Consider the following 24,046-nt stretch of genomic DNA (forward strand, 5'->3'; position numbering starts at 1 on the left):
GTGGGGGGATCTGGCGGGGGGAGGGGGCCAGTACTGACCAGGCACGGGTGTGATGAGGTGTCTCCTGGGAGGCATTTCCTGCTGCGCCGGGCGGAGCGCGGGCGATTTCCCTGCAGGTGGGCGGAGAAGCGCATCAGAGACAGGCTGGGCCCTTCGCTCCGGTTCCTGGTGCCCGAGGCTCTGGCTGCTGGCACGGCGCCTCCCCCCAACCAGCCCGGCTGCCCACGTGGCGCCAGGCTGCCACCCCCTTCCAGGCCGAGCCTCGCTGGAAAGTTTGGGGCTTCTGCCACCAGCCCACTGCTGACGGCAGCTGTGCCCCCCTCCAGCTCTGCCAGCCGCGCCCAGCCTGGCTGGCACCTGCTGGCAGGGCACTGACCCCCCCCCCCCCGCTAGGGTGGGGCCTGGCTCATGGAGCGCATGTGCTGACCATCCAGCCCTGTGCCCGGCTTCAGTGGGGGCTGCACCGAGACGATCGCAGGCCTGCTGCTGGGGTGATGGGCTGAGCCCACCACCCATGGGACACAGCGATGGGGCGATGGGGGTGAGTTTGCAAGGTGCCCACCCAGCCTTGGGTTTGGATCCTGATCCGCTGGTCCCAGGGTTTCATGGTGCCCAGGTTAGAGGGGTTGTGTCAGGACCCAGGGACTCTAGGAAGGGCAGGGCCTCGTTCATCACCAGGGGAAAGGCAAGACTGGCAGCCCAGGATCCCCGAAGCCAGCCCCCAAGACGAGAGGAGTTGGGAGCCAGCTGGGCCTCATGGGGGCTCCCCCTACCTGCTCTGCTCTTCAGGGTGTCGTACGCCTCCAGCTCCAGTGGCACGACCATGCTGTCGAAGCGGCCCAGGTCGGTGGAGGTGACCAGGCTCCTGCAAGGGGCAAGCTGTTAGTGCAGCCAAGTGACCGCCACTGAAATGCAGCCACCTCTGGGGTGGAACTCGGCGGCTGCCTAACAGCGCACAGCAACATGAGGTGACAGAAGCATCTCACATTCAATTGCCATAGTGCGGGTGATTCTAAGGAGCCCAATGTACTTACCCGGCCAGGATCTGCCCAGGGCGTCACCTCTACGCTCACTGTGAAAACTGCCACGAATGGAGGGGCACAAGGGGTCAGGGGCTTGGACCCAGCCCAGAGCAGCACAGCACCCCCTAGCACCTTGTGCGGGCAATGCCTCAGTACCTCTTCAGAGAAAAGAGCACCCCCTAGGGACCTGCCTGCCTCATGCCCTCGAGCCCCCCAGAAACGCATGGACCTTGAGCCAACGTCCCAGCAGGGCCACGGGGCTCAGGGCTGAGCGGGGGGCAAATCCAGCCCTGGTGAAACCGGCAGCCCTGGCTGTGTAGGACAGACTGGTGAGGCAGGGCGGAGTGTGAGGCCGGAGAGCCTAGGAGAAGGCGGCGCCGGGAGGCCTGGAGCGCAGAGCAAGTATTGGGGGCTGTTCACCGTCCTGGGGCACAGAGGGACGAGGAGCTAAGGGCCGGGAGCATGAGCCAAAATCTGCTCCCAAGGCTGGGGGAACGTGCAGGGACCCCAGGGAGTTAAAGGAGCTGCCGGCCGCTCAGGGCCGAGTTCAGAATCTGGGCCACGCAGCCTTCCTGTCCCATCTCGCAACCTGCCGCAAGAGCCTTCTCCCTCGCAGCACGTGTGCTCTTTGATTGCAGAATGAACGCCCCGGCTGAGACAGGACCCAGATGGCACCGCGGGCAACCACTGGACCTGTGACCCCAGCGCTCCTCATCACCAGCCTCAGACTTCTTGACATATTTCTTGACACCTTAAATGACTGCTTCTTGGAGCAGCCAGTCCTGGACCCACCAGAGGAGAGACAATTCCTGATTTAATCCTAAGTGGAGCACAGGATCAGGTCCAAGAGGTGAATATAACTGAACCGCTTGGTAATAGTGACCATAATATAATTACATTTAACATCCCTGTGGTGGAAAAAACACCACAACAGCCCAACATGGTAGCATTTCATTTCAGAAAGGGGAACTACACAAAAATGAGGAGGTTAGTTACACAGAAGTTAAAAGGCACAGTGCCAAAAGTGAAATCCCTGCAAGCTGCGTGGAAATATTTTAAAGACACCGTAATAGAGGCTCAACTTAAATGTATCCCTCAAATTAAAAAACATAGTAGGCGAACCAAAAAAATGCCGCTGTGGCTAAACAACAAAGTAAGAGAAGCAGTGAGAGGCAAAAAGTCGGCCTTTAAAAAGTGGAAGTTAAATCTTAGTGAGGAAAATAGAAAGGAGCATACAGAAACAACAAGGAGTCTGGTGGCACTTTAAAGACTAACAATCTCCCTGGTCATTCTATTACAGATTTAAAAGTCACTGTCATTGAACAAAAAAACTTCAGAAACAGACTTCAAAGAGAAACAACAGAACTAAAATTCATTTGCAAATTTAACACCATTAATCTGGGTTTGAATAGGGACTGGGAGTGGCTGCCTCATTACAGAAGCAGCTTTTCCTCTCCTGGAATTGACACCTCCTCATCTATTATTGGGAGTGGACCACATCCACCCTGATTGAATTGGCCTTGTCAACACTGGTTCTCCTCTTGCGAAGTAACTCCCTGCTCTCCATGTGTCAGTATATAATGCCTGCATCTGTAACTTTCACTCCATGCATCCGAAGAAGTGAGGTTTTTACCCACGAAAGCTTATGCCCAAATAAATCTGTTAGTCTTTAAGGTGCCACCAGACTCCTTGTTGTTTTTGTAGATACAGACTAACACGGCTACCCCCTGATACTTGATACCAAGAAAGGAGCATAAACTCTGGTATAAAAATATAATTAGGAAGGACAAAAAAGAATTTGAGGAGCAGCTAGCCTGGAGCGGCGAACCACGGCTAGCGGGAGCTGCGATCGGCTGAACCTGCAGACGCGGCAGGTAAACAAACCTGCCAGGGTGCTTACCCTAGCAAGCCGCGTGTCAAAGGTTGCCGGTCCCTGTGACAGAGGTCTATAAAATCATGACTGGTGTGGAGAAAGTAAATTAGGAAGTGTTATTTACTCCTTCTCATAACACAAGAACTAGGGGTCACCCGATGAAATGAATAGGCAGCAGGTTTAAAACAAACACAAGGAAGTATTTCTCCACACAACGCAGAGTCAACCTGTGGAACTCCTTGCCAGAAGATGTTGTGAAGGCCAAGACTATAAAAGGGTTAAAAAAAGAACTAGATAAATTCATGGAGGATGGGTCCATCAATGGCTATTAGCCAGGATGGGCAGGGATGGTGTCCCTAGCCTCTGTTTGCCAGAAGCTGGGAATGTGCGACAGGGGATGGATCACTTGATGATTACCTGTTCTGTTCATTCCCTCTGGGGCACCTGGCATTGGCCACTGTCGGTAGACAGGATACTGGGCTAGATGCACCTTTGGTCTGACCCAGTCTGGCCGTTTTTATACCCCCAGGACAGGGGCCTGTTTCTCTGTCCCCTGGGACATGCCCCACGGAAAGCAGCACAGAGGGAACCCCTCCACCCCAGCATCGTTCACCCACCTGACATCCCTCAGAAGCAGGAGTTTCTCAGGTCGGTCCAGGATGGCCAGGAGCGGCCTCACCAAGTCCTCCACCCCACCTTCATGGACATACTGCGGGCAAAGGACCGGCAGTGTCAGACGGGCCCCTTTGTGGACCAGAGCCCGGAGCACTTGGCAGCACTTAGCCAGCTCCAAAATGCAGCCACCTCTGGGGTGGGACGCAGGCAGGGTTTCACAGCACCCAGCAACAAGCTGAAACAGCTCTGAAGAGGGAATCATAATTTCTCCTGGGGGTGGGAGGGAGGCAGAACCTGATCAACCCCCGCTGGCATTTGGCCAGGACCCTCGGGCTTTCGTGTGGGGCGACGAGTGACTCCCTCCACTTTAAATCACTTCCCTGCCCTTAATCCAGATTGACACCAGCGTCAGTGAGACCATGATCCAGCCCCAGGTCGAGTAGTGAGCACAAGGGGCAGCGCCTGCCGGTGCTGCGGTTCGGGACTGACGTGGGGGGCCAGCGTCACTGGCAGCTATTCCTGCTTAGCCCGGGAGAGCCAAGGGCCGGGGCACGGGGCAAGCTGGGGGTTAGACCCCCGGGCCACCGCTCAGACCAGCCACGCCCCGTCCCAGCCTGAGGCTGGCAGCTGCCCCGTGCCAGGAGTGGGAGAGCGGCACGGGTCTGGCTGTGACGCCCTGGCAGGGGGTTGCCACCAGAGACCTTTGTTACGAGGGGCCCCTGGGAAACGGTTTCCCGGCCAGGGGCCTGCCCCAAAGGGGGGCACTGGGGTGGCCAGGAGGGGCGGGAGGCCCCGATGCGGGGGGGAGAAGTGAAGCAGCAGAGCTGGTTTGGCTTATTAGCCTGATTTGAATCAGGACTAAACCCTTGTGACCAGCACAGTGCGGGAGAGTGGGGTCTAGGGGCTAGAACTGGGGCCTGGGAACCGGGAACCCAGGTGACCTGGCGCCAGTCCCACCCCGTGCCTCAGTTTCCCACACTGTCTGATGGGGCTAGTGACGCCTGCTCTCCTCCCCGAGGCACTGGTGGGTGAGCCAGAGGCTGGCCTCACTTTTACCCTCTCCCTGCCAGCTGGTGGGTGACCCTGCGGAAAAGGGGGGTCTCTGCCCATGGCACAAGAGCCCCCCTCCTGGGCGAGGCCTAGTGGAGATGCCCAGAAGTGCGGGTTGCGAGGGGTTAATCTGGATTCTGTGTGGGTCCAGCCCCTTCCCTGACTCTGAAAGGGGGGGGGGGCAATGGTGTTGGGTGAGCAAAGGGGCAGTGGGGAGGGAGGGCTGAGCTCTCAAGGACACACAAATCGGCCACGGGAGCGTCCAACGGGCAGGCTCCGAGCGCCATCTAGTGTTCACTAGAGACACCCGCACCTAGCAGGCCCCGGGGTCAGCGTGTGCCCAGCTCCCTGTGGGGTTCTCTAGGGGGAAGGCTGCCAGGGCACGGAGGGAGAAGGCTGCCCTTCTCTAGCACTTTCATCCCTGCATGCAGCCATGAGCAAAGCCAGGCACCGTCCCCAAGGAGAGATCCAGGTGGGGAAACTGAGACACGGAGAGGGTGACACATGAACACAGAGGCAAGGACGGATCTGGGAGAACAACTCAGCTCTCCCGCCGCATGGTGGGCAATGGGGGGGGGCACAGGGTAGTGAGCCGAGGAAACAGGCCCCGGAACAGAGTCCAGAGCCCCTGCCGGGCTGAGGGAGCCAGCTGGCCAGGCCGGGGTGCCCTTCCCGAGATCCCATAGGACAGGACAGCCTGGCTACCCTTTGCCCTGCCCCCTCATTGCTCTCTGCTTTGGGCACCGCGGGCACTGGTCACACCCATCCCGCGTCCCTGCTGGGCTCCTGGCTGTGGGGCAGGTAACAGCAGCCCGGGCACGTTCCCGCGCTCCTTACCCGGGTGCAGTGGCGGAGCACGGCCGTCACCTCATCCTCCGTCAGCAGCTTCCCGGCCATGTCCCGGAGGAGTGGGAGGCAGCTCTCAGCGGCTGGGCTGGGCTCGCGGCCGGTGCGCCCCGGGGAGCCCAGGAAACTGATGGGACGGCCTTTGTCTGGGGAGCAGCAAAACGGGGTGAGCGCAGGGCCGCTGGTGCGGAGATGGGAGCTCCAGAGAGGTGCCCCTCACCTGAGCTTGGGCTGCAGCCCGCTGGCTGTGTAGGTCCCCTCCCCGCGCAGGGGCTCGGCAGCAGGGCTGGGACCAGCCCCTCCTACCGCACAGCCAGGAGAGACTCCACTAGCCGGGAGCAGTAGTAGGCTGTTCTCCCCCAGGGTCCTGCTGCCAGAGGGGGCTGCAGCACCCTCAGCGAGCGGGTTCTCCAGGTAGCTGCGCGTACAGCTCCCGGGTCGGACCCTGGCCAGCCGCGGGGGCCACATGGGAATCACGCTTTTCGACCCCTGCTCCTGATTCATCAGCCAATCCCTCCCCGCCCCCAATTCTCCTCCCCACCCGCAGGGGCCTGGCCGGGGCAGACTCCAAACAGGTTGGGAATGGAGAGACTCTGCAGACCTGGGGGGCTCCCCTCCCCCCAAACGCCCAGTGGGGTCGCAGGGGGCTGGGCTCAGACTGCCAGGCTCTGAACCAGGCCCCCGGAGCCCAGCCCAATGGCGGTGGCCCAAGATCAGCTAAAGCCAGAGCCAAAGAGCAGGAGCTGGCGAGGATCCCACAGGATAATCAGCCGCCGCGCCCCACGGCCCCAGCTATGGGTCTACAGGGAGCAGCCCAGCGCGGCGTCCCCGGACTGGCCACAGTACAATTGAGATGTCCCCGGCCTTCAAATCAGGAGTGCATAACATCCCCTCCCCGAAATCCCCTTGGGGCTCCAATCTCCTCCCGCCACCGGCACCAGGGAAAGAAAGGGAGCCGGGTCTCTCCGGGACAGCAAGTGGGGAGGCAAAAGGCAAACACAACAGCACACGCATTCACATGCACACACTCACCAGCACACGCCTGCACACAAAAGCACATGCGCACATATAAAAGCACATGTGCACCAGCACACGGATGCACACACCAGCACATGCATGCCAGCACCAGCACACGCATGCCAGCACATGTGCACCAGCACACGCCTGCACACACATGCACATGCACACACATCAGCATGCACGTGTACACGCGTGCCATCACACACATGCACACACGTGCACCGCAGTTACCCCGCTTCAGGCTCCGGCTGACAAATTTCTGCAGGGCGCTGGCTGCAGGCGGAAAGCAGAGGGCAAAACCAGCACACCAGGGGTTAATGCCCCGCGGGTGAGCTGGCGCCAGGGGCCTCGAGACTGAGACTGGCTCCCCCAGCTTGGGGTGCGGGCGGGCAACATGCCAACCAGGACAGCGCTTTGCGGTTAAGGGGCTGGGAATCAGGAGACCTGGGGTTGACCCCTGACTCCGCCACAGGCCACCGGCGACCCTGGGAAAGTCACTTCACCTTTCTGGGCCTCGACAATCCCAGCTGCAAGGGGGGGGAGGGGGCTGTACAGGCTGTCAGCTCTGGGGACAGGGCCCATCTCCCTGGGTGTGTGGGGGAGCAGGGGCCCTTTCTCCCTGGGCATGGGCGGAGGCAGGGCCATCTCTCCCCGGGCGCCGGGCAAGGCAACCCCAAGCAATCAAAATTCATGTGATTTAAAATAATAAATTCCCTGGGGGAATCACCATGGGGCCAGACCCCACCTCGGGCCCATTCCAGCCACCCCCCCACCCTGACACAGCCCCGCCCACCCCCCGGGTGTCCCGGTGCCCGTTACCTTTCTCCCGCTCCGGGCTGGCCGGGGACCTGGCCCGTCTCCTGCGCCCTGGCGGCCCAGCCCCCTCACTGCCTGGCGCCCAGCTCTGCTTCGCCCGGCTGCCTCGGAAGAAGAGGTTGACGAGGGTCTTGGAGCGCCGCAGTCCGGCCTTGTCCTCGGCGGGCGCTGGTGGCTCCTGCCTCTTCTCCTCTGGCACCGGGAAAAGAGACATGGATCGGACCGGGGCCAGGTGGGAGCAGCGGCTCGGAGCCAAGCACGTCTCACCCCGGCCCCCTTGGGCGCCGCTGGGCATCGGACCCAGGCCCCAATCCCTGCCTGGGTTTGCCAGGTGACCACCACAGAGCGCAGCCATCACCAATCACAGAGTGCACCCCCCTCCTCGTCCTTTCCTGGCCGGGCCCAGTCCCCATCTCCCACCTCGGAGCTTCCTTCTCCCCCCTGCCCTGGGGCATCGAACGCCCCGGTACACATTCTCCTCCGGGCCTGGACATAGGGGAGGGTGCCGAGTCGGACCCCCGGACAGCTCGAGGCCCCCCTGGCTGGGGGGCAGGGGAAACGGCAGCTCAGGTCAGACTCCAGAGATGTCACCGTCTGAAAGTGGGGAGTTGGGACCAGCTAACGCCCCACCCGGGGGCAGGGTCGCTGGAAAGTAGAGGAACCTGCCTGGGATACACGGCCGGGAGGAAGCTGCTCTCGCGCCAGGCAGGCAGCGGGCACCTGCTCCCCGGGCTGGGCTGATTCCCCCGTAGCTGGCTGAACACGAGTCCCCCTCCGAGGCGGAGTCACACCTCTGGACACAGGCTCCAGCACTGGGCGAGGAGCTGGGGGCGGGGCGGGGGGGAGCAGGAGAGGAGAGCCCAGTGTGGGGGGATTTAAGGTGCTCCCTGCAAGCTGGGGGACAGCAGGTCAGGCATCAGTAGAGCTCTGGGGGTGTCTGGGGGGTGGATCACAGGGCTGGCAGGGGTCTGCGGGTTGGGATTCAGGGGCACTGTAGAGCTAGGAAATGGGGGGGCTCAGGGCTGGGCTAGGAGGAGGCTGCAGGTCGGGATTCAGGGGCACTGTAGAGCTAGGAAATGGGGGGGCCCAGGGCTGGGCTAGGAGGGGGCTGCGGGTTGGGATTGAGGGGCACCGTAGAGCTGGGAAATGGGGGGGCCCAGGGCTGGGCTAGGAGGCGGCTGTGGGTCGGGATTGAGGGGCACCGTGAAGCTGGGGAATGGGGGGGCCCAGGGCTGGGCTAGCAGGGGGCTGTGGGTCGGGATTGAGGGGCACCAGTACGTGCACACAGGGGGAACCCATTCAGCTCATGCTCTGGCCAGTCCCGGTGCCAGCACTTACCGCCCACGGTGAGGTAGCTCTGGGATCTCTTGAGGGGCTGCCGGGGCCGGCTCAGTGCCAGGAGCAGGGCCATCCGGGGCGAGCCGGAGAAGGGCCTGTGCTTCTTGCTGGGGAGCGGGTCCCGGAGGCTCTCGGCCCGGATGGCCGTGTCCTTCAGGATCTCCGGCGGGTGCACGGTGCGCCGGGTCTCGGGGGGCAGGTCCGTCTGCATGGCCGTCTCCACTCGCTCCAGGGAGCGGCTGCGCGCCGGAGGGTCCTCCGTGGAGATGGAGACATCCACCATGTGGGCTGGGGAGGGGCTGGAGAGCAGGGTCTGGGGCCGCCCGTCCAGGGAGCTGTGGGGGGTACCCGAGGAGTAGGAGGAGATGGAGGAGCTGGTCTCTGAGGCCTGCGAGAGCTGCTGCAGTTGGCCATTGGTCACTGGGAAGAGATGAAGGGGTGAGAATCCGTGGGGAGGGAAGGAGCCATCCCCAGCCTCGGCCCCTGGGATCTCACAGCGTCACTGTCTGGGCCCCGTGGAACCCAGGCCCTGCACTGGGAGCTGCAGGAGAACCTCCAGAGACGCTAGCTGAGTACATGTCTGTGCGCACCTACTACCCAGCTATGTGTCATAGGCCCTGTACTGCTGGTAGGTAATGGGGATTCCCCTTGAGCTCTCACGGCCAGGAGCTCACGCTCTTGGGAGCAGCCGGGTCTGGGCAGCCGTGGAATGCAGCATAGGGACCCCTGGAAAGTGCCAGCCGGCCAAAGATGGGTGGTAAACCCGGGCACCAACACTGCACCTGTGCCCGTGAATCTCAAGGCCTGTTCCAGGAGCGACCGGGTGGTGCCGTCGTCTGAAGGCAGCCGGGTCACTGAGCCCTCAGCAGGCAGTTCCCGAGGCCATGTGGCGAGGCAGGGTCAGACACCGGAACAGGACCCAGGCGTCCTGGCTCCCAGCCCTACGCTTGCTCCGCGAGAGAGAACTGCACTGGCGTCTCATTATGATTCCCAGTGGCAGATGGTCCCCTGGGGAACTTGCCCCCAGCCCCCAGCTCTAGGCAGGGATGTCCCGGGGGGGGGGCATCGAGGGGGGCTCTCTTACACCGACTGAGCCAGCAGTACTCGGCCACCATCTCCTTGTAGGCGGGGAAGCGGCCCGTCTCCTAGACGCCGAGGGAAGGACGAGGGTTAGTGTGTAACCGGCTGCCCCGGGCCGCGTCGTCGACATGAACCCGATCTGCGCACCGGAGCCTTCCATGAATAATGCAGCCACCTGCCAGCGCCCAGCTGGGCTGAAACTGGATCTGCCCGAGAACGAGGCCCGTGCCCCGGCTTGGGCACCAGCCAGGAGCTCCCCAGAGCTGCCTACGTCAGGGGAACGCCGAGGCGGCATCCAGGGCATTTCAGCCACCAGCGCCAGGGCGGGGGAGAAGCAGAGTGACTGCTCCGTGCCCTGGGAAGGGCCCTCGGGCTGGGAGTCACCGGAGTCCCTCTCACGGCAACGTGCCGAGTGCCCAGGCCATGATGGGCTTCTCCAGCCTTTCCCAGGGTGGCACGGTCCCACCCCCCCCCCCCCCGGGCCGATCCCAGCCCAGCGTCCCGGGCGGCAGGTCCTACCCGGATGGTCAGCATGATGTGCGTCTGCCCCTTTAGCACTTCCACTGCCTTGCTATGGCTGATGGCGTCGAACTTGACTCCGTTGGCTGCAAGGACTTGATCTCCCACTCTGATCCCGTTCTGCTCCGCCAGCCCGCCGGGGTCGACACTGGAACAACAGCCCACGTCAGGCGGCCGGTGGCTCTCAGGCCCCCCGAGCCCAGTTCATCTCCCTAAGGGGCGCATGACCCACTGCTGGGGACATGTGAAACCAGACTGGGGCGATCAACTCAAGGACCTGATCCCACCCTGGACGGGCTGCCCCGCCTGCTAGATCCTGCCCCACCTCCAGGGCCGGGAGAAAGCCGGATTCTAGCCAGGCAATATCTCCAGACAAGGCCACGTGACACCCCCGATCCCCACACCTGACCCTTCCAAGCCGGGTGCGGGTCCAGCTGTTCTTGCCATCAGCTGGGGGACGTTCTGGCTGAGTGGCTGGCCCCTAGCTGAGTGCCTGGCCGCTGCTCCTTGCCCCGCGCTCCCTGGCTCGGCTGGGGCTGGGCCTGCCCTTGGATGGAGGAGGGGGGTGGTCTCTGGCCCTGGCTGGAGGGGGTCTCTGGCATAGCAGGACCAAACCTCCACGGGGGTCTCCATTCACCCCCAGCGCTTTGCCCACCATCCTTCGGACACGGGCGATTTTTGCCAAGCTCAGAGAGAAGCCGGGCGCGCAGCCCCCCAGCGTGGGAACCATCGCATTTCAGAGGCCACTGCCGAGAATCTGGCCCCGGGCGGTGCTTTGCCAGGGAAGGGACCGAGAGACTGTAAACATTGAACGTATCGCCTGGAGATCCCACGTGTCCCTTCGTTCTTCGCTTTGGAAAGGTGGAGACGTCGGAGCGAGGAACCTGCTGAATTGTTCTTAGGGACGGGGCAGGGCAAACCCGCCTGAGAGCTGCAGGGGAAGACGAATCCCCAGGGGGATCCACGCTAGGATGGAAACGGCCTGTGAGCGGGACCCAGAAAATCCCGCAGGCTCCTACATAGGCGCTTGCTCCCACAAACACCTGGGATGGGGCTCCTCACATGCTGGGCAGAGCTGTCCTGGGACAGCAAACTGATAGGTCCATCCCCAGCCTTAACTCCACCCCCGTCCTAGGGATATGCACCATCCAGTGATCTGATTGGCGGAGCATCCCAGCGGTCAGCTGGCTCCTTGCTCTCATGTAGTCTGGAGACTACAATTCCCAGCAAACCTTGGTCTTAAAGGGCCCCACACCCGCCCTGGCTGTACCGGCCCTAAGTTGCTTTGTAATGCAGTTAATTAGATTTCCAGCTGCCCCCCACTCCCAGGGCTCCATAAGCAGTAACTGGTTTCTCTCGCAGACATGGAAGCCCGGAGAGGCCCCAGAGACGCTAGTGGGTGCCGGGCACAGCTGCTGGGGGCCAACGTACCTGGAGACATAGATGCCGAGGCCGAACTCCTTGCCCCCGCGGATGTTGAAGCCCAGACAGTAGTCATCGGAGGTGGTGTAGAGATGGACCATGCGCCTCACGCCGCCCTCGGAGCTGCTGTCCGACGGGGTCGAGCCGCTCTTCTCCACGACCAGGCGCCTGTTCACGACATCCACCCTGCCACCAGAGCGACAGGATTCAAACAGGGGGCCGAAACCCCGGGCCTGGCTCTGGCACGTCTACACGGAGAACCCTACGGCAGTCCAGCTGCAGCAGGCGCTACCGAGGGGAGGAGTTCTCCACGCGCCGGAGCGAATCCACCTGCCCGAGTCGCTGGGTTGACAGAAGAATTCTTCCCTTTCCCTAGCGCTGTCTACACGGGGACGTACGTTGGCTTAACTACGTTGCTCGGGGGGTGGATTTTTCGCATGTGGCTGGGTTGATCTCCATCTCCAGCGCAGCCCAGCCCAGCCCCCGCAGCCTCACGGAGCTGCTCCCCCAGGGTGGCAATCTCATGCCGTCAGACAACCCGTGGGAATGGCAGAAATCTCATGAGATTGGCTCTTTCTCCAGCCACTTCTGGGCCCCTGCTGAGGTGCTGGCTGCATCCGAACTGGAAAACGGTCGTTTGGAGACAGATGGTCAAAAGTGCCTGACTCCAAATGAACGCCAGTGGGGACTGGCTGCCAGCTTTGAAAAATCTCCCCCCAGACCCACAGAGGCAGGCGGGAGCTGGTGGTTCAAATCAGACTCGCCCTCGGATTTGCAGGGGGCATGGATCTGTGGGTCCAGTTTCGACCTCCCGTAGCTTTGATGCTACGTATAGAGGGAAATCTCACCTGCCCAGAACCTGAACTGCAAATATTGGGAGGTTTGGAAAAGGTGGAAGAAGTTTTCATTCCCAGGGTGGGACCCCATCCCCCTTCTGGCCAGTAGATGGGACACCACAAGAGAGGCTGTCCTGGAGGTTTGACCAGACGCCTCTCCTGAGGGAGCCTGACCATGAGTTTCCAGGCCAGGGGACTCTGATAGATCAGGGAAGTTTAGGATCAGAATCCAAACTTTCAGGAGCAAATCCACCCCCAGTCTCCAACCCCCGCTAAGATTCTGCCCTTGCACAGCTCCCGAAGTCTGCACTGCTCCCCAACAGCTAACAGGACAGCGGGGGCAGAGTCACCCGCAGACCCAGAGATAGGCACGGCGAGGAATCTGGCAGGAATCCAGCGTTCCTCTTCTCACAAGACCCCTGCGGGGATCAAACCCACGACCTCTAGATCAAGAAACAGTCACCTTTACAGCATGAGCTAAGGAAGCCAGGCTCTGTAGGCTGATTCCACCCTAGAACTGGGGTTTCGTTGGGGGTGAGATCTGGAAAAACCCAGTAATGGACAAACCAACCTCTCAACCCTTTAGCCCTCGTGTCTCACTGCCCCTGAACGCCAGCCTTGGGCTCTTACACATCGTCGCACTGAAGCCCACCTCAGGCCTGGCCCACCATGAAGCTCTGCTAACCCAGTCTGGGCTCTCCCTGCACATCTCTGCCGGTGCCCCTCAATCCCAGCTCACAACATCCGCTATCTCCCCCGGCCCCCTGCCAACGTTCCTCAACCCTTCCCCCGCTATTCCGGTCCCCGCCCGTGACCCCAGGCTGCCCAGCGGGCAGATCTGTGTGATGCGGACAAACAAGGGCCTAGCATATGACCCTGGGACACCCAGTTCTCCGAGGGCCCAATGCAGGATTCGAACCTGCCCTCCGGAGGGGACCGCTGAGCACACTAACCCCATGGGACACCGAGTCCCGAGTTCATTCCAATGCGCTCTCCCGGCTTCTCGTGAACCCGAGAGCTCCCGCTCTGCTCAGAGGAGTCCGGCTTTGGCCCACCCGCATCAGACACTGTCAGGTACCTGGGACGGGCCGAGGATAGCGGCAAGGTGTAGGTAGCAAGTGCGTCACTGCTTACCAGGTGGTCTTTTCTCGGGAGAATTTAATCCCTGGCACCTTTCCCATGCGTCTCACCATCATCCGCAGCCGGTTGTTCCCAGTCAAGACCTTGATGGCACTCCCCATGGTGATGCTCTCCAAGCTCACGCTGTTCACCTCTGTGATTTTGTCCCCGATGCACAGGCCGGCCAGGTCTGCAACGTTAAACGGAGACCCCTAAGATCAGGCTGAGAGGAGGCGGCTGGGCTGCGTGGGACGGGGGAGCTAAAAGCTGGGGGATGGCTGCCTGGTCCAGCCAGACGTTCCCCGAGACGACAAGTTCTCAGCTCAGCAGCAGCCGGATCTCACCTGGTGTGTTGTAGCAAACACCTCGACCTGGAACGATCAGGTGGGAACTCACCCTCCAACCCTGGGAATGGACGGCCATGGCCGTGCGGCGTGGGGGAGAGCAGTTTCCTTGATGTTCCCCGCTTCCCTCATGTGCAGCTGCGCACCGAATTTCCACCAGCAATGACCACGGCCACGGGTCTCAGGGACTTACCTGGGCCCCATCTCTGCAGTATCACAACCTCTAATGCGTTTAGCCTCCCTAATGGCCTGCGAGGTAGAAAGTACCCCTGCCAGACAGAGGCTAAGTGACTTGGCCAAGGTCATGCAGCAAGCCTGTGGCAGACACCAGGAAACTGAACCCGCAGCTTCTATCTCCCATACATAAGCCAGTAAGTGAACACTTCAATCTCCCTGGTCATTCTATTACAGATTTAAAAGTCACTATCATTGAACAAAAAAACTTCAGAAACAGACTTCAAAGAGAAACAGCAGAACTAAAATTCATTTGCAAATGTAACACCATTAATCTGGGCTTGAATAGGGACTGGGAGTGGCTGGCTCATTACAGAAGCAGCTTTTCCTCTCCTGGAATTGACACCTCCTCATCTATTAGTGGGAGTGGACTACATCCACCCTGATTGAATTGGCCCTGTCAACACTGGTTCTCCACTTGCGAAGTAACTCCCTGCTCTCCATGTGTCAGTATATAATGCCTGCACCTGTAACTTTCACTCTATGCATCCGAAGAAGTGAGGTTTTTACTCACGAAAGCTTATGCCTAAATAAATCTGTTAGTCTTTAAGGTGCCATCAGACTCCTTGTTGTTTTTGTAGATACAGACTAACACGGCTACCCCCTGATACTTATCTCCCAGGCTGGTGCTCTGACCATTGGGCCAGGCTTTCTCCAGGCTCACAGAAAAAGGCCCTGGCCCATTGCTGAGACCGGACACACAAGCTCCTCCAGGCTATCTGGGCGTCACGTTTTGACCCTGCCCAAAGAGGCGGCTCAGATTTTCATCACCTGTCCTCAAGCTAATTCCCACGACGAGCTAATTCCCATTAACGAGCACCGAACCCGCCAGGACCTGGAGCAGAGCCTGGGGGTTGTTATTTCTGACGACAGCGTGTTATTCGGACAGCCTCTGCCCGCACTGAATTGCTCCGGTGCTTGCAGAATAGATCCCGACCCTCCCGTAAAGGGTTAACAGAGGAGGTGAGGCAAAGGGCTCCCCATGCCCCACAGAGATACCTAGACCCCCTCACTTCCCACCCCAGTGCAACCAGCCCGATACGCGTTCAAGGCCAGAAGGGACCGTGAGATCTCCTGCATAGCGCAGACCACAGACCCTCCCCCAGCTCCCCCTGGATTGAGGCCAATCACTTGCGTTTGACTAAAGCAGAGGTCCCCAAACTGTGGGGCAAGGAGGAACATTGTGGGGGATGGTGGGGCACGGCTGGGGCCTGGGCCAGCCTTCATGGGGGGCGGGGCAGGAGCGCCACCCAGCTCTGCTCTTGGTCCCGCCCCCAGCTGTGGGCCCCTTACCCCTCTCCACATCCCCCACTCTCGCAGCCGCGGCCCCGGTCCTGGCTCGGGGATGTGTATGTGCAGACAGGGGTAAGAGGTGCACAAGGTAAAAAGTTTGGATGTAGGGTGACCAGATGTCCCGATTTTATAGGGACAGTCCCAATTTTGGGGTCTTTTTCTTATATAGGCTCCTATTACCTCCCCACCCCCATCCCGATTTTTCACATTTGCTGTCTGGTCATCCTATTTGGACGAAAGCATTTTCCAAAGAGGCACCAGGCTGGATCTGAAGACATGAAGTGCTGGAGACCCCATTGCGTCCCTTGGCAGCTTGCTCCCGGGGTTAGACACCGAAAAACACCAGCCTGATTTCAATTTGAATTTGCCTAGTTTGACCCTCCAGCCATGGGTCCTGGTTCTGCCGCTTAGTACTGGGGGTTTTCTCGGCGGCTCCTCTCCAGTTTCCCCAACACCCGCTTTCCAACGCGGAGCCGGTGCGGGGTGGCTGACCCCAAAAAGCAGGAGTCAGACCGCAGCGACCCGTCAGATCGGTCCCAAGATCACGTGACAGGCTAACGTATGTTTGCTGGGCCGCCCTCGGAGGTTTGCATCCCCCCGTCTCCACTTCGTGTTGCTGATTTAGGCTGAGGAACACGATTCTGGCCCCTGCACCCCGACAGCTAGTCCTTTTGGGGGGCTTCCCTGCAGCCCCACATCTGCTCCTCCAGCCGCTGTGGAATTCTTCCCCCACACACCCCTGGCCTCTGGGGGACACCTCCGGGGGGGAGGGTCTGCGTGTCTCCCCCTGCCAGGCCTGGTGCTGCAAGGAAGGGGTGGGGGCACCCTGAGCTGTTGGGTTCTTTCTGCCCCCTCCTGTGAGAAAGTTGTTGGCTGCTCCCCCCTCCACTCCCCTCCCCCAAAACTCCTCTGGTGAGCTGGGGAGCCATTTGCCTCCCTTCTGCTGCAGCCCGGGTTGGGGGCTCTTCCCCTGGAGGCAGGAGGTGGGGCAGGCAGACGATCAGAGGTGGGGTTCCCCATGGCAGCTCCTATGGCATCATGGCAAAACTGGCTCCATCACGGGCCAGTCTCACGGTCTGCTGGGGGGCTCTCGGCGCTAGGCAGGACAGCCGCAGGTTAAGTCAGGGGTCGGTAGCCTTGTGAGCAGCCAGGCAGGAACGAGTTAATGCAAAACCGCATCAAGCCCTTTGGTCTCCCACAGCATCGGGCCGTCGCTCTGCCGTCGCTCTGATTGCGCCTCCCACGCGTTCCGCGCCTGGCAGAGCGTGGCCCCTCTCTCCTTGCGCCAGGCCCAGGTCTCCTCCGAAGGCCCCGTCACCAGTGCCCGCGGGCCCCTCAATCTGCTTCCCCCGACCCGTTCTGCCAGCCCTAGGACCCAGCTCCCCACCCCCGGGTAGTAGACCTGGAAGAGAACTCAGCACTTCGGAAATGTGGGGTCTGTCTGGATCCAGCCAGGTGCGACCTTTGTGGAACCCCGATTCCCCCGGCAGTCCTGGAAGCTGAGCCTGGGACCCCCCCGGGGCACCGACTCCCACTGCAGGGCTGATTGGTGCAGCGAGGGAGGAAACCTTGCAGGAATCCCAGACCGGGCAGCCTTCCAGAGGATTCACAAAGCCCACAACCCTCCCAGGCCTCCAGTAAACAAACCGGTGGGACAGCACCCAGCCCGGTAAGCTGAGCTGGGCGCGGGGCAGCTGTACGGCACGGGGCCACGCCACACAGGCTTCTTCTGCCTCCTGTGCCCCGATGCATGCCTGCCCCAGCTCACCCCTGCTCCTTCCCCACCTGCCCACCGTCCCCTGCCGTGCAAGGAGAGCCCACAGACCGGGACTCGGAGTCAGCATTCCCCGCACGGCCCCCTGCTCTCCACCCAGACATGGGAGCTGCCCGGTTTCTCCTTCCAGGAGGTGCAGCCCCTTGGAGTCTACAAATGCCAGCATGCCTCGGTCGGCGCCTCCCTGGGCAGCCCTGCGCTTGCACCCAAGACGGAGCGCTGCCTCTTGGGAGCGCTGACAGTCCCCAGGGCACTTGCATCTTTAGCCAAGCTGAAGGCTGCCCGGGTCAAGGTGGAGCATTGCATGCTGGGACTTGTGGTCTCCCCATGACGGCCGGCAGAGGCGGCAGGCGGCCCCTTGGGCACGGCACCCCTCGACGAGCTCCACTTACCGGCGCTGCTGCCCTCCTCCACTTTGCTGACGAAGATGCCCAGCCCGTGCTCCGAGCCGCCCCGCACGCTGAAGCCCAGCTTCCCGTCCGCGCTCTTCTCCACCGTGATGGCGTTGATCACGTCGCTCTCATCGCCGGTGGCTGTGGGGACAGGGCCCAAACACGCGAGAGAACGGGGTGGTTTCCGCGGCCGCCAGGCCCCGCACCGCAGCCCGCTTACGCAAGAGCCGGGCCAGGCCTAGCTAGGCACGTGAACGGGCCAGGCTGGGTTACGGACACACCGCTGCTTTCTGGTGGCCTCTGGAGTGCCGCTGCAGGGCTCACACCGCATTTACAGGGCTATTGCCCTGTTCCCATACGCGATACGGGCCCACGGAGTCAAGTCCTCACCAAGCCGGTTAGAAAGCGTTAACAGCCAGGGATCGCAAAGTGCTTTCCAAAGATCAACTAACTGCGCCACACCCTGCTCCCCTCCCCCACAGCAGCAGGTGGGATTATCACTCCCATTTCACAATAGGTAAACTGAGGCACAGAGGAGCTGGGGAGTGGCTCACCCAGTGATAGAACCCAGGTGTCCTGGCTCCCCGTCTCCAGCTCCTACCCTGCTTGGATTTGAACGCAAAGGGCCACATTCTTCCCTGGCGTAACTGCCTGGGCCCAAGCGCGTAGAGCCTGACTCCAGGCCACGCTGCAGCCATTGGCGTTACCCCGGAGATGAATTTAGTGCTAAGAGTTTTGCTCCTGCTCAGACCAATGGAGCACGTGCAAGGAACGAAGACAGTGGATCCCAGCTTTTTCCATACTGGTACCTCCCCACACCCCCGACCTCCCTTGCATCCAGCCAGGATGGGGGGAGACTCGGGGAACCAGGTCAAATAAAAAGGGGGGCCTGGGTCAACCAGATGGGGAGACACAAGAGCCAACTTCAGGGGCGCTCTCCTGCTTTCGTCAGGGCCAAAGTTGTCCCTTAGGGCACTGCCCTGCCCGAGCCATGGCTTGAGAAGGGGGCTGGGAATCGGTATCTGGCTGATGAAGGGTGACCCCAAAAGAACCCCCCCCAGCAATGGAAGCAGAGAGAGGCCCCGGCTGCTGTACCTTCGATGGGCGAGTTGATGAGAATGACCCGTCCCATGGGCGACGAGGTGCGGATGCCCCGCGGGTGCCCGTTCACCAGCCGGTTCTGCTTCCTCAGCAGGTAGCGGGTGGCCGCGCTGGCGTCGCTGCCCGAGCTGCGGGAGTGGGTGGGGCAGGCCGCGTCCCTCAGCACAGAGTCGGAACCGTGTGCCATGGCGGGGCAGGGCGGCCGCTAGTCATGGAGGGACCCCGGCGTTCGGGGGACGTCTTCAGCGGGGGAGCAGGGAAGGACCCTGCCCCCTGCCCTGGGAAAGCCTGATTCCGTCGGGCGGGCGGGGCGGATTGTTACATTTTGGCTGCTCGGGTTTCGTCCCGCCAATGGAAGTGGGGGCCTGACGTAGCCCAGTGACATGTTCCTCCGGGTGGGCGTGAAAGGGGGTTGGGGCCGCGTTTCCCGTCAGGTCTCAGCTCCGTCCGGGGGCCTCACGCGACGGCGCCGTTCCTGTGCCTGCAGCATCAAATCCAAATGGACCCGCGTCAGCCCCACAGCTCTCCCCGCCGCCAGGGTCCAGGGCCCCACCAGTGAACAACAATGGTCATTAGGAACAGCCCGCCAGCGCCTGACACCCCCACGCGCAGGAAAAGCTCCCAGGCCAAATCCAGAGAGGAGCTCTCCGATCCAGTCATTTCCACTGGCTTCCAGCGGAGTCACTCCGGATTTCCACCAGCGCAGGAGGGGATCGGAATCAGTGCTGGCACCTCATGGGTCAATCAGTTAGATCCCCGGGGGGCATTCAGACCCAGGGGCAAGTGGGAGGAACAGCTCTGCCAAGCTCCCGCTGCTCTGCAGCCAGAGAGCCACAGACTTTTAGGCCATATGGGCCCATGTCGATCAACGGCCTGGCCGGATCTACGTAACACAAGACACCAACATTCACCCACTCATTCCTGTATCAAGCGACTATCTTGGGGACGAGCCAGAGCCCATGTGTTAGGGTCTTTGCCACCTGGAACAACGCTGGCAGTTCAGTAAGCAAAGGACAGAGGGATAGCTCAGTGGTTTGAGCATTGGCCTCCTAAACCCAGGGGTGTGAGTTCAATCTTTGAGGGGGCCACTTAGGGAACTGGGGCAAAATCAGTACTCGGTCCTGCCTAGTGAAGGCAGGGGGCTGGACTCGATGACCTTTCAGGGTCCCTTCCAGCTCTATGAGATAAATAGGACAGTTAGACCAGAAGGGGCTATAGGCCAGATTTGGTCCTTAACTACACTGGTGCACACTGGAAACATCTCTGGGGGAGTTACTCCAGATTTACACCCCCCCAGCAGAGATCAGAATCTGGCCCTAGCCCCAGGCACTACACCGGAGTTAATCCGGATTTACACTTGACGGTGTGAGATCAGCTTCCAGCCCCAACCTGGCCGATTTAAAGGGAATCCCGCCGGGGGTGAGGGAGATCACAGTCCACCAACAATCCCCTTGGTTTTGCCTGAGCTCCTCTAGGTTCGCCCCAGCGCCGGGGAGATCGGGCTCCGGCTGTCTCCTGGTTTACGAACAACCCGGCACACTTCCCTGCCCGGGGCTCCTGAATCCAGGCCAAGCTCCCGGGGGGAGCGGATCGGGGCTGGGGCTGTCCCAGGCGCAAGGCGAGCCCCGGCCCGGCCTGATGAATAAGTGATGCGGCCCCTGCGCTGGCCGGCCCGGCCCGGGAGGCACCGGCCGCGGGGGAAGGGACGGAGCCGGCCGGGAAAACACGCGTGGGCCGGGGCAGGATGTCCTCCTGCCTCCCCCCGCACCCTCCACGTGCGCAACTTTCCTCCACCCGGCGCCCCGCTGCGCCCCCCGTGGATCGGAGTGTGGGGAGGGGGGCTCTGCACCTTGGACAGACCCAGCCCCCCCCTCCCGGGGGCGGGGCTTGGACCCCAGCCTCCCCCCTCAGGTGTCTGCAGGTGACCCCCGGCTGGGTCCCTCCCCGATCCCCTTGCGCCAGAGGGGGCAGCAGCAGCGGGGGCCCAGGTAAAGGGCCGAAGGGGTTGATGGGGGGGAGAGTCTGACCTCCCCACCCTGCCCACCCCCTCACCTTTCTCCATGTTGCTCTGCAGCCTGCCAGCCCCCTCACCTGGCAGAGCCACCGGGCCGAGGCTGCTCCGCCCCCCTCCCCCTCAGCCCCACCGATAGGCCGGCCCAGCCGGGACCCAGGGCCCCCATAGGCCAGCCTGGCAGTCAGTCAGTGCCAGCTCTTGCCTGGTGTCTGTGCACAGAGGCCGGACAGGTGAGCTGGGATCCCTGCTCCGGGCCTGCTGGTGCCCCTCCCTGGTGGGCAGCGGAGCGAGGGCGGCTCTGCCCAGGGGCCCGCGGCCCGGGATGGCTCTGACGCCCACCTTGCGGGGACAGTCACACTCCATCGGTCACCTGGGGCTGGGGACCCAAGGCAGCAGGTGACGGCCTGTTGCTGGGGTGCCCCATGTGGCACAGAGCTGCCCCCCATCCCCCAAACCCTCCCAGCCTCCCGTTGGGAAGCCCCGTCCGGCTCCTCCTTCCGCTGTCCCCAGGACGGTAGAATTTGGCTGTATTTTGTGGCAGGGCGTCTGGCACTTGGGCGAGCTCGGCCCTATAAATCCAATCCAGCTGTTCTTAATAAGAAGGCCGAGCGCTCCTACGAGATCACAACCTGCTTTCCAAAGGGCGCGCGGGGGGTGAGCCCCGTTGGACAAGTGGGGAAACTGAGGCAGCACGGCACGGAACTGAAACACGTGTGGCACTTTAAGCCCATCCGGGCTTGGATGTTCAAAGGGACACGTGCCAAAGTGCCTTGCTGAACTGGGCGTGTGACTCACCCAAAATCACACAGCACCTCAGTGGCAGAGTTGGGGACACAACCCACGGGTCCTGCTTTCCAGTCCCCTCTCTTCCACCCACTGGACACCACTCCCCTTCCAGAGCCGGGAAAAAGAACCCAGGAGTCCTGACTCCCACCAGCCCCCACTCCAGAGCCAGGAAGAGAACCCACCAGTCCTGGCTCCCACTCCTATTGTTCCTAATTATTATGAGTGGGCTGAACCCTGAGGTCCTCGTGGAAGGAGCACAGAACTGGACCAAGGACTCTGTCCCAGCGATTCCCTCCTCCCCGCTCGCCCTAGGCCGTGCTCTGGTGAAGTCAAGAGGAGACTGTTTGAACTCAGTGGCTTGGTTCTACCCCCGCTCTCAAAGAAACAGCGTAGAGGCGGGAGCTGGGGCTGGGTCCCTCCCCTGCAGAGAACTGGGCATATTCCACCCCCTCCTCCCAAGGTGCCAAGGGCACCCCGGGGTGTCCTGGGCCCCCTCACCTCCCAGCCCGAGGCCTTGACACTCCTCTCGCCTGGGGAAGCGGTGTCTGCCCATCGGATGGTGCGGTTCCCTCACTGCTGGGATGGCCGTGACTGTCACCAGGAGGCGAATTTGATACCAGGCCGGTTTCAGGTGATACGCACCTGCCAGGTATTGGATACCCTGGGGAGAGGAGCTGCCGGGTGGGGGATGACGGGTATAAGATCTGCCTGGAGCAGAGCTGATCTGCGCCGTTTGGAACAGCCAGGATCTTGGTAAAGCCATCGGCAACCTGCCACCCCGCCCCACTCCCATGGAAAGGCACCTGGCTCCTCACGTAGCCCCACTGATTTAGGAGTAGCAGAGCACCCTCTACCCAGGCCGGCAGAATCGGCTCCTTTTGCACCAAACTCTGCCAAGGAGCAAAGGAGTCAGGTGGAAACTTAATTCACATACAAGCAAAGCAAATGCCCTTCAAGATGCGGGGCTGAGCCAGAGTCATGGCTGTCTGTCTGTTGTTAATTGTCACAGGGCTTCTCAGGTCAGGGAGCACCCTGTTTCTGATTGGTGCTTTGGAGAAAAGCATAAAACCAACACAACTGTCTAAGTAATATCCCACGGGGCAATTTCTTCCTGACCACAGCTGGTGTGTACCATGAAGCATGAAGATTGAGAACCCACTTTACTAATCAGTTTCTCATAGTTTTTTCCTCCCCCTTATTTATAATGATCCAATGAAAACTTGAACCTAAAATTTTACTTTCTATCAAAAATTTGTCCTATTGATATAGTCCCAGTCACCACAGTGACTGAGCACCTCACAGTCATGAATGGATTTTATCTTCCCAACTCCCCTGGGAGATAGGGAAATAGCATTACCCCCTTTGCACAGATGGGGAAACTGAGGCACCAAGAAGTTATGCAACCTGCCTAAAGTAACACATCAGGTCAGAAGCAGGAATTATATCCAGATCTCCAGGCCTGTGCTTTAACCGTCAGACTATCTTTCCTTCCATCAAATACAAATAAATAATATCATATCATCATTTCTCTAGAGCAGTGGCTCTCACCTTTTCCAGTCTACTGTCCCCCTTTCTGGAGTCTGATTTGTCTTGCGTACCCCCAAATTTCACCTCACTTAAAAACTACTTGCTTACAAAATCAGACAGAAAAATACACAAGTGCAACAGCACACGATTACTGACAAATTGCTGACGTTTCCATTTCTACCGTATAATTATAAAATAAATGAATTGGAATATAAATATTGTACTGACATTTCAGTGTCTAGTATATAGAGCAGGATGAACAAGTCATTGTCTGGATGACATTTTAGTTTGTACTGACTTCGCTGGTGCTTTTTCTGTAGCCTGTTATAAAACTAGGCAACGCTCCTGATGAGTTGATGTCCCCTCTTGAAGACCTCTGTGTACCCCTGGTTGAGAGCCACTGCTCGAGAACGAACGCAAGTGACAACCATAAAATCCGTCATGATCACAGACTTCTTACAATACAGTCGAGACGGCGCAGCAATTTCATTCCCAGAGCGCAGGAATCCCTGGGTTAGCCCCTTGGCATTGTACAGTGAGAAAGTGTTGGCTGGAACCAGTCTGATTGGAAAACCGTGTTGCTGTCTCTGAACCGAGCAGCCTTGCGTCTCGTAATTCTGCTTTCCATGTCAATGGAAGTAAAGGGGGCAGGGCAGGACTCAGGGGCCAACCTTTGCACTATTTGTCCCTTTGCTCCTTCCAACTGTTTGCAAAGTTCCCAGAATTACAAGGACAAGTTTTTCTCAGAATGTCGGGGCGTTGCCTTTCCCCCCTTCTTAACAACTAGATAACAGTCAGCAACCCTACAATAACAAAGCCGTCTTGCCAGCATGGCCCTCACAAGCAGTGCGGTGCCAGGGAAGCAAACTCGCATGTGCAGCTGAGATATTTGTGAGCAACCCTACAATAACAAAGCAGCCTCCTTAGCCTGATACTTGTGAGCCCTACGATCAGGGTGAAAGTAACTTAAAGGACTTACTGGGACGCAGGGCTGGGGTCCTGAGCGGGGGGGCGGGGCCTCAACT

General features: G+C 60.4%; 1 protein-coding gene across 1 annotated transcript in view; it reads right to left on the reverse strand.

Annotated features, from left to right (window-relative positions):
- Positions 1–20,818, reverse strand: part of PDZD7 (PDZ domain containing 7) — a 26,607-nt gene extending 5,789 nt beyond the window's left edge. Inside the window, exons 1-13 of the mRNA XM_034777027.1 lie at positions 20,747–20,818; positions 18,689–19,175; positions 17,594–17,734; positions 13,572–13,746; positions 11,611–11,787; positions 10,180–10,327; positions 9,665–9,725; positions 8,581–9,000; positions 7,246–7,434; positions 5,398–5,552; positions 3,513–3,604; positions 774–865; positions 39–110 (exon numbers count right to left, since the gene is read on the reverse strand). Coding sequence (XP_034632918.1) covers positions 39–110; positions 774–865; positions 3,513–3,604; positions 5,398–5,552; positions 7,246–7,434; positions 8,581–9,000; positions 9,665–9,725; positions 10,180–10,327; positions 11,611–11,787; positions 13,572–13,746; positions 17,594–17,734; positions 18,689–18,881 — 1,915 coding nt within the window. The 5' untranslated portion in view covers positions 18,882–19,175; positions 20,747–20,818. The remainder of the gene's footprint in view (positions 1–38; positions 111–773; positions 866–3,512; positions 3,605–5,397; positions 5,553–7,245; positions 7,435–8,580; positions 9,001–9,664; positions 9,726–10,179; positions 10,328–11,610; positions 11,788–13,571; positions 13,747–17,593; positions 17,735–18,688; positions 19,176–20,746) is intronic.
- Between the last annotated feature and the right edge of the window lie 3,228 nt (positions 20,819–24,046).

The sequence above is a fragment of the Trachemys scripta genome, chromosome 7 (genome assembly GCF_013100865.1).
Source record: "Trachemys scripta elegans isolate TJP31775 chromosome 7, CAS_Tse_1.0, whole genome shotgun sequence".
Taxonomy (NCBI): Eukaryota; Metazoa; Chordata; order Testudines; family Emydidae; genus Trachemys; species Trachemys scripta.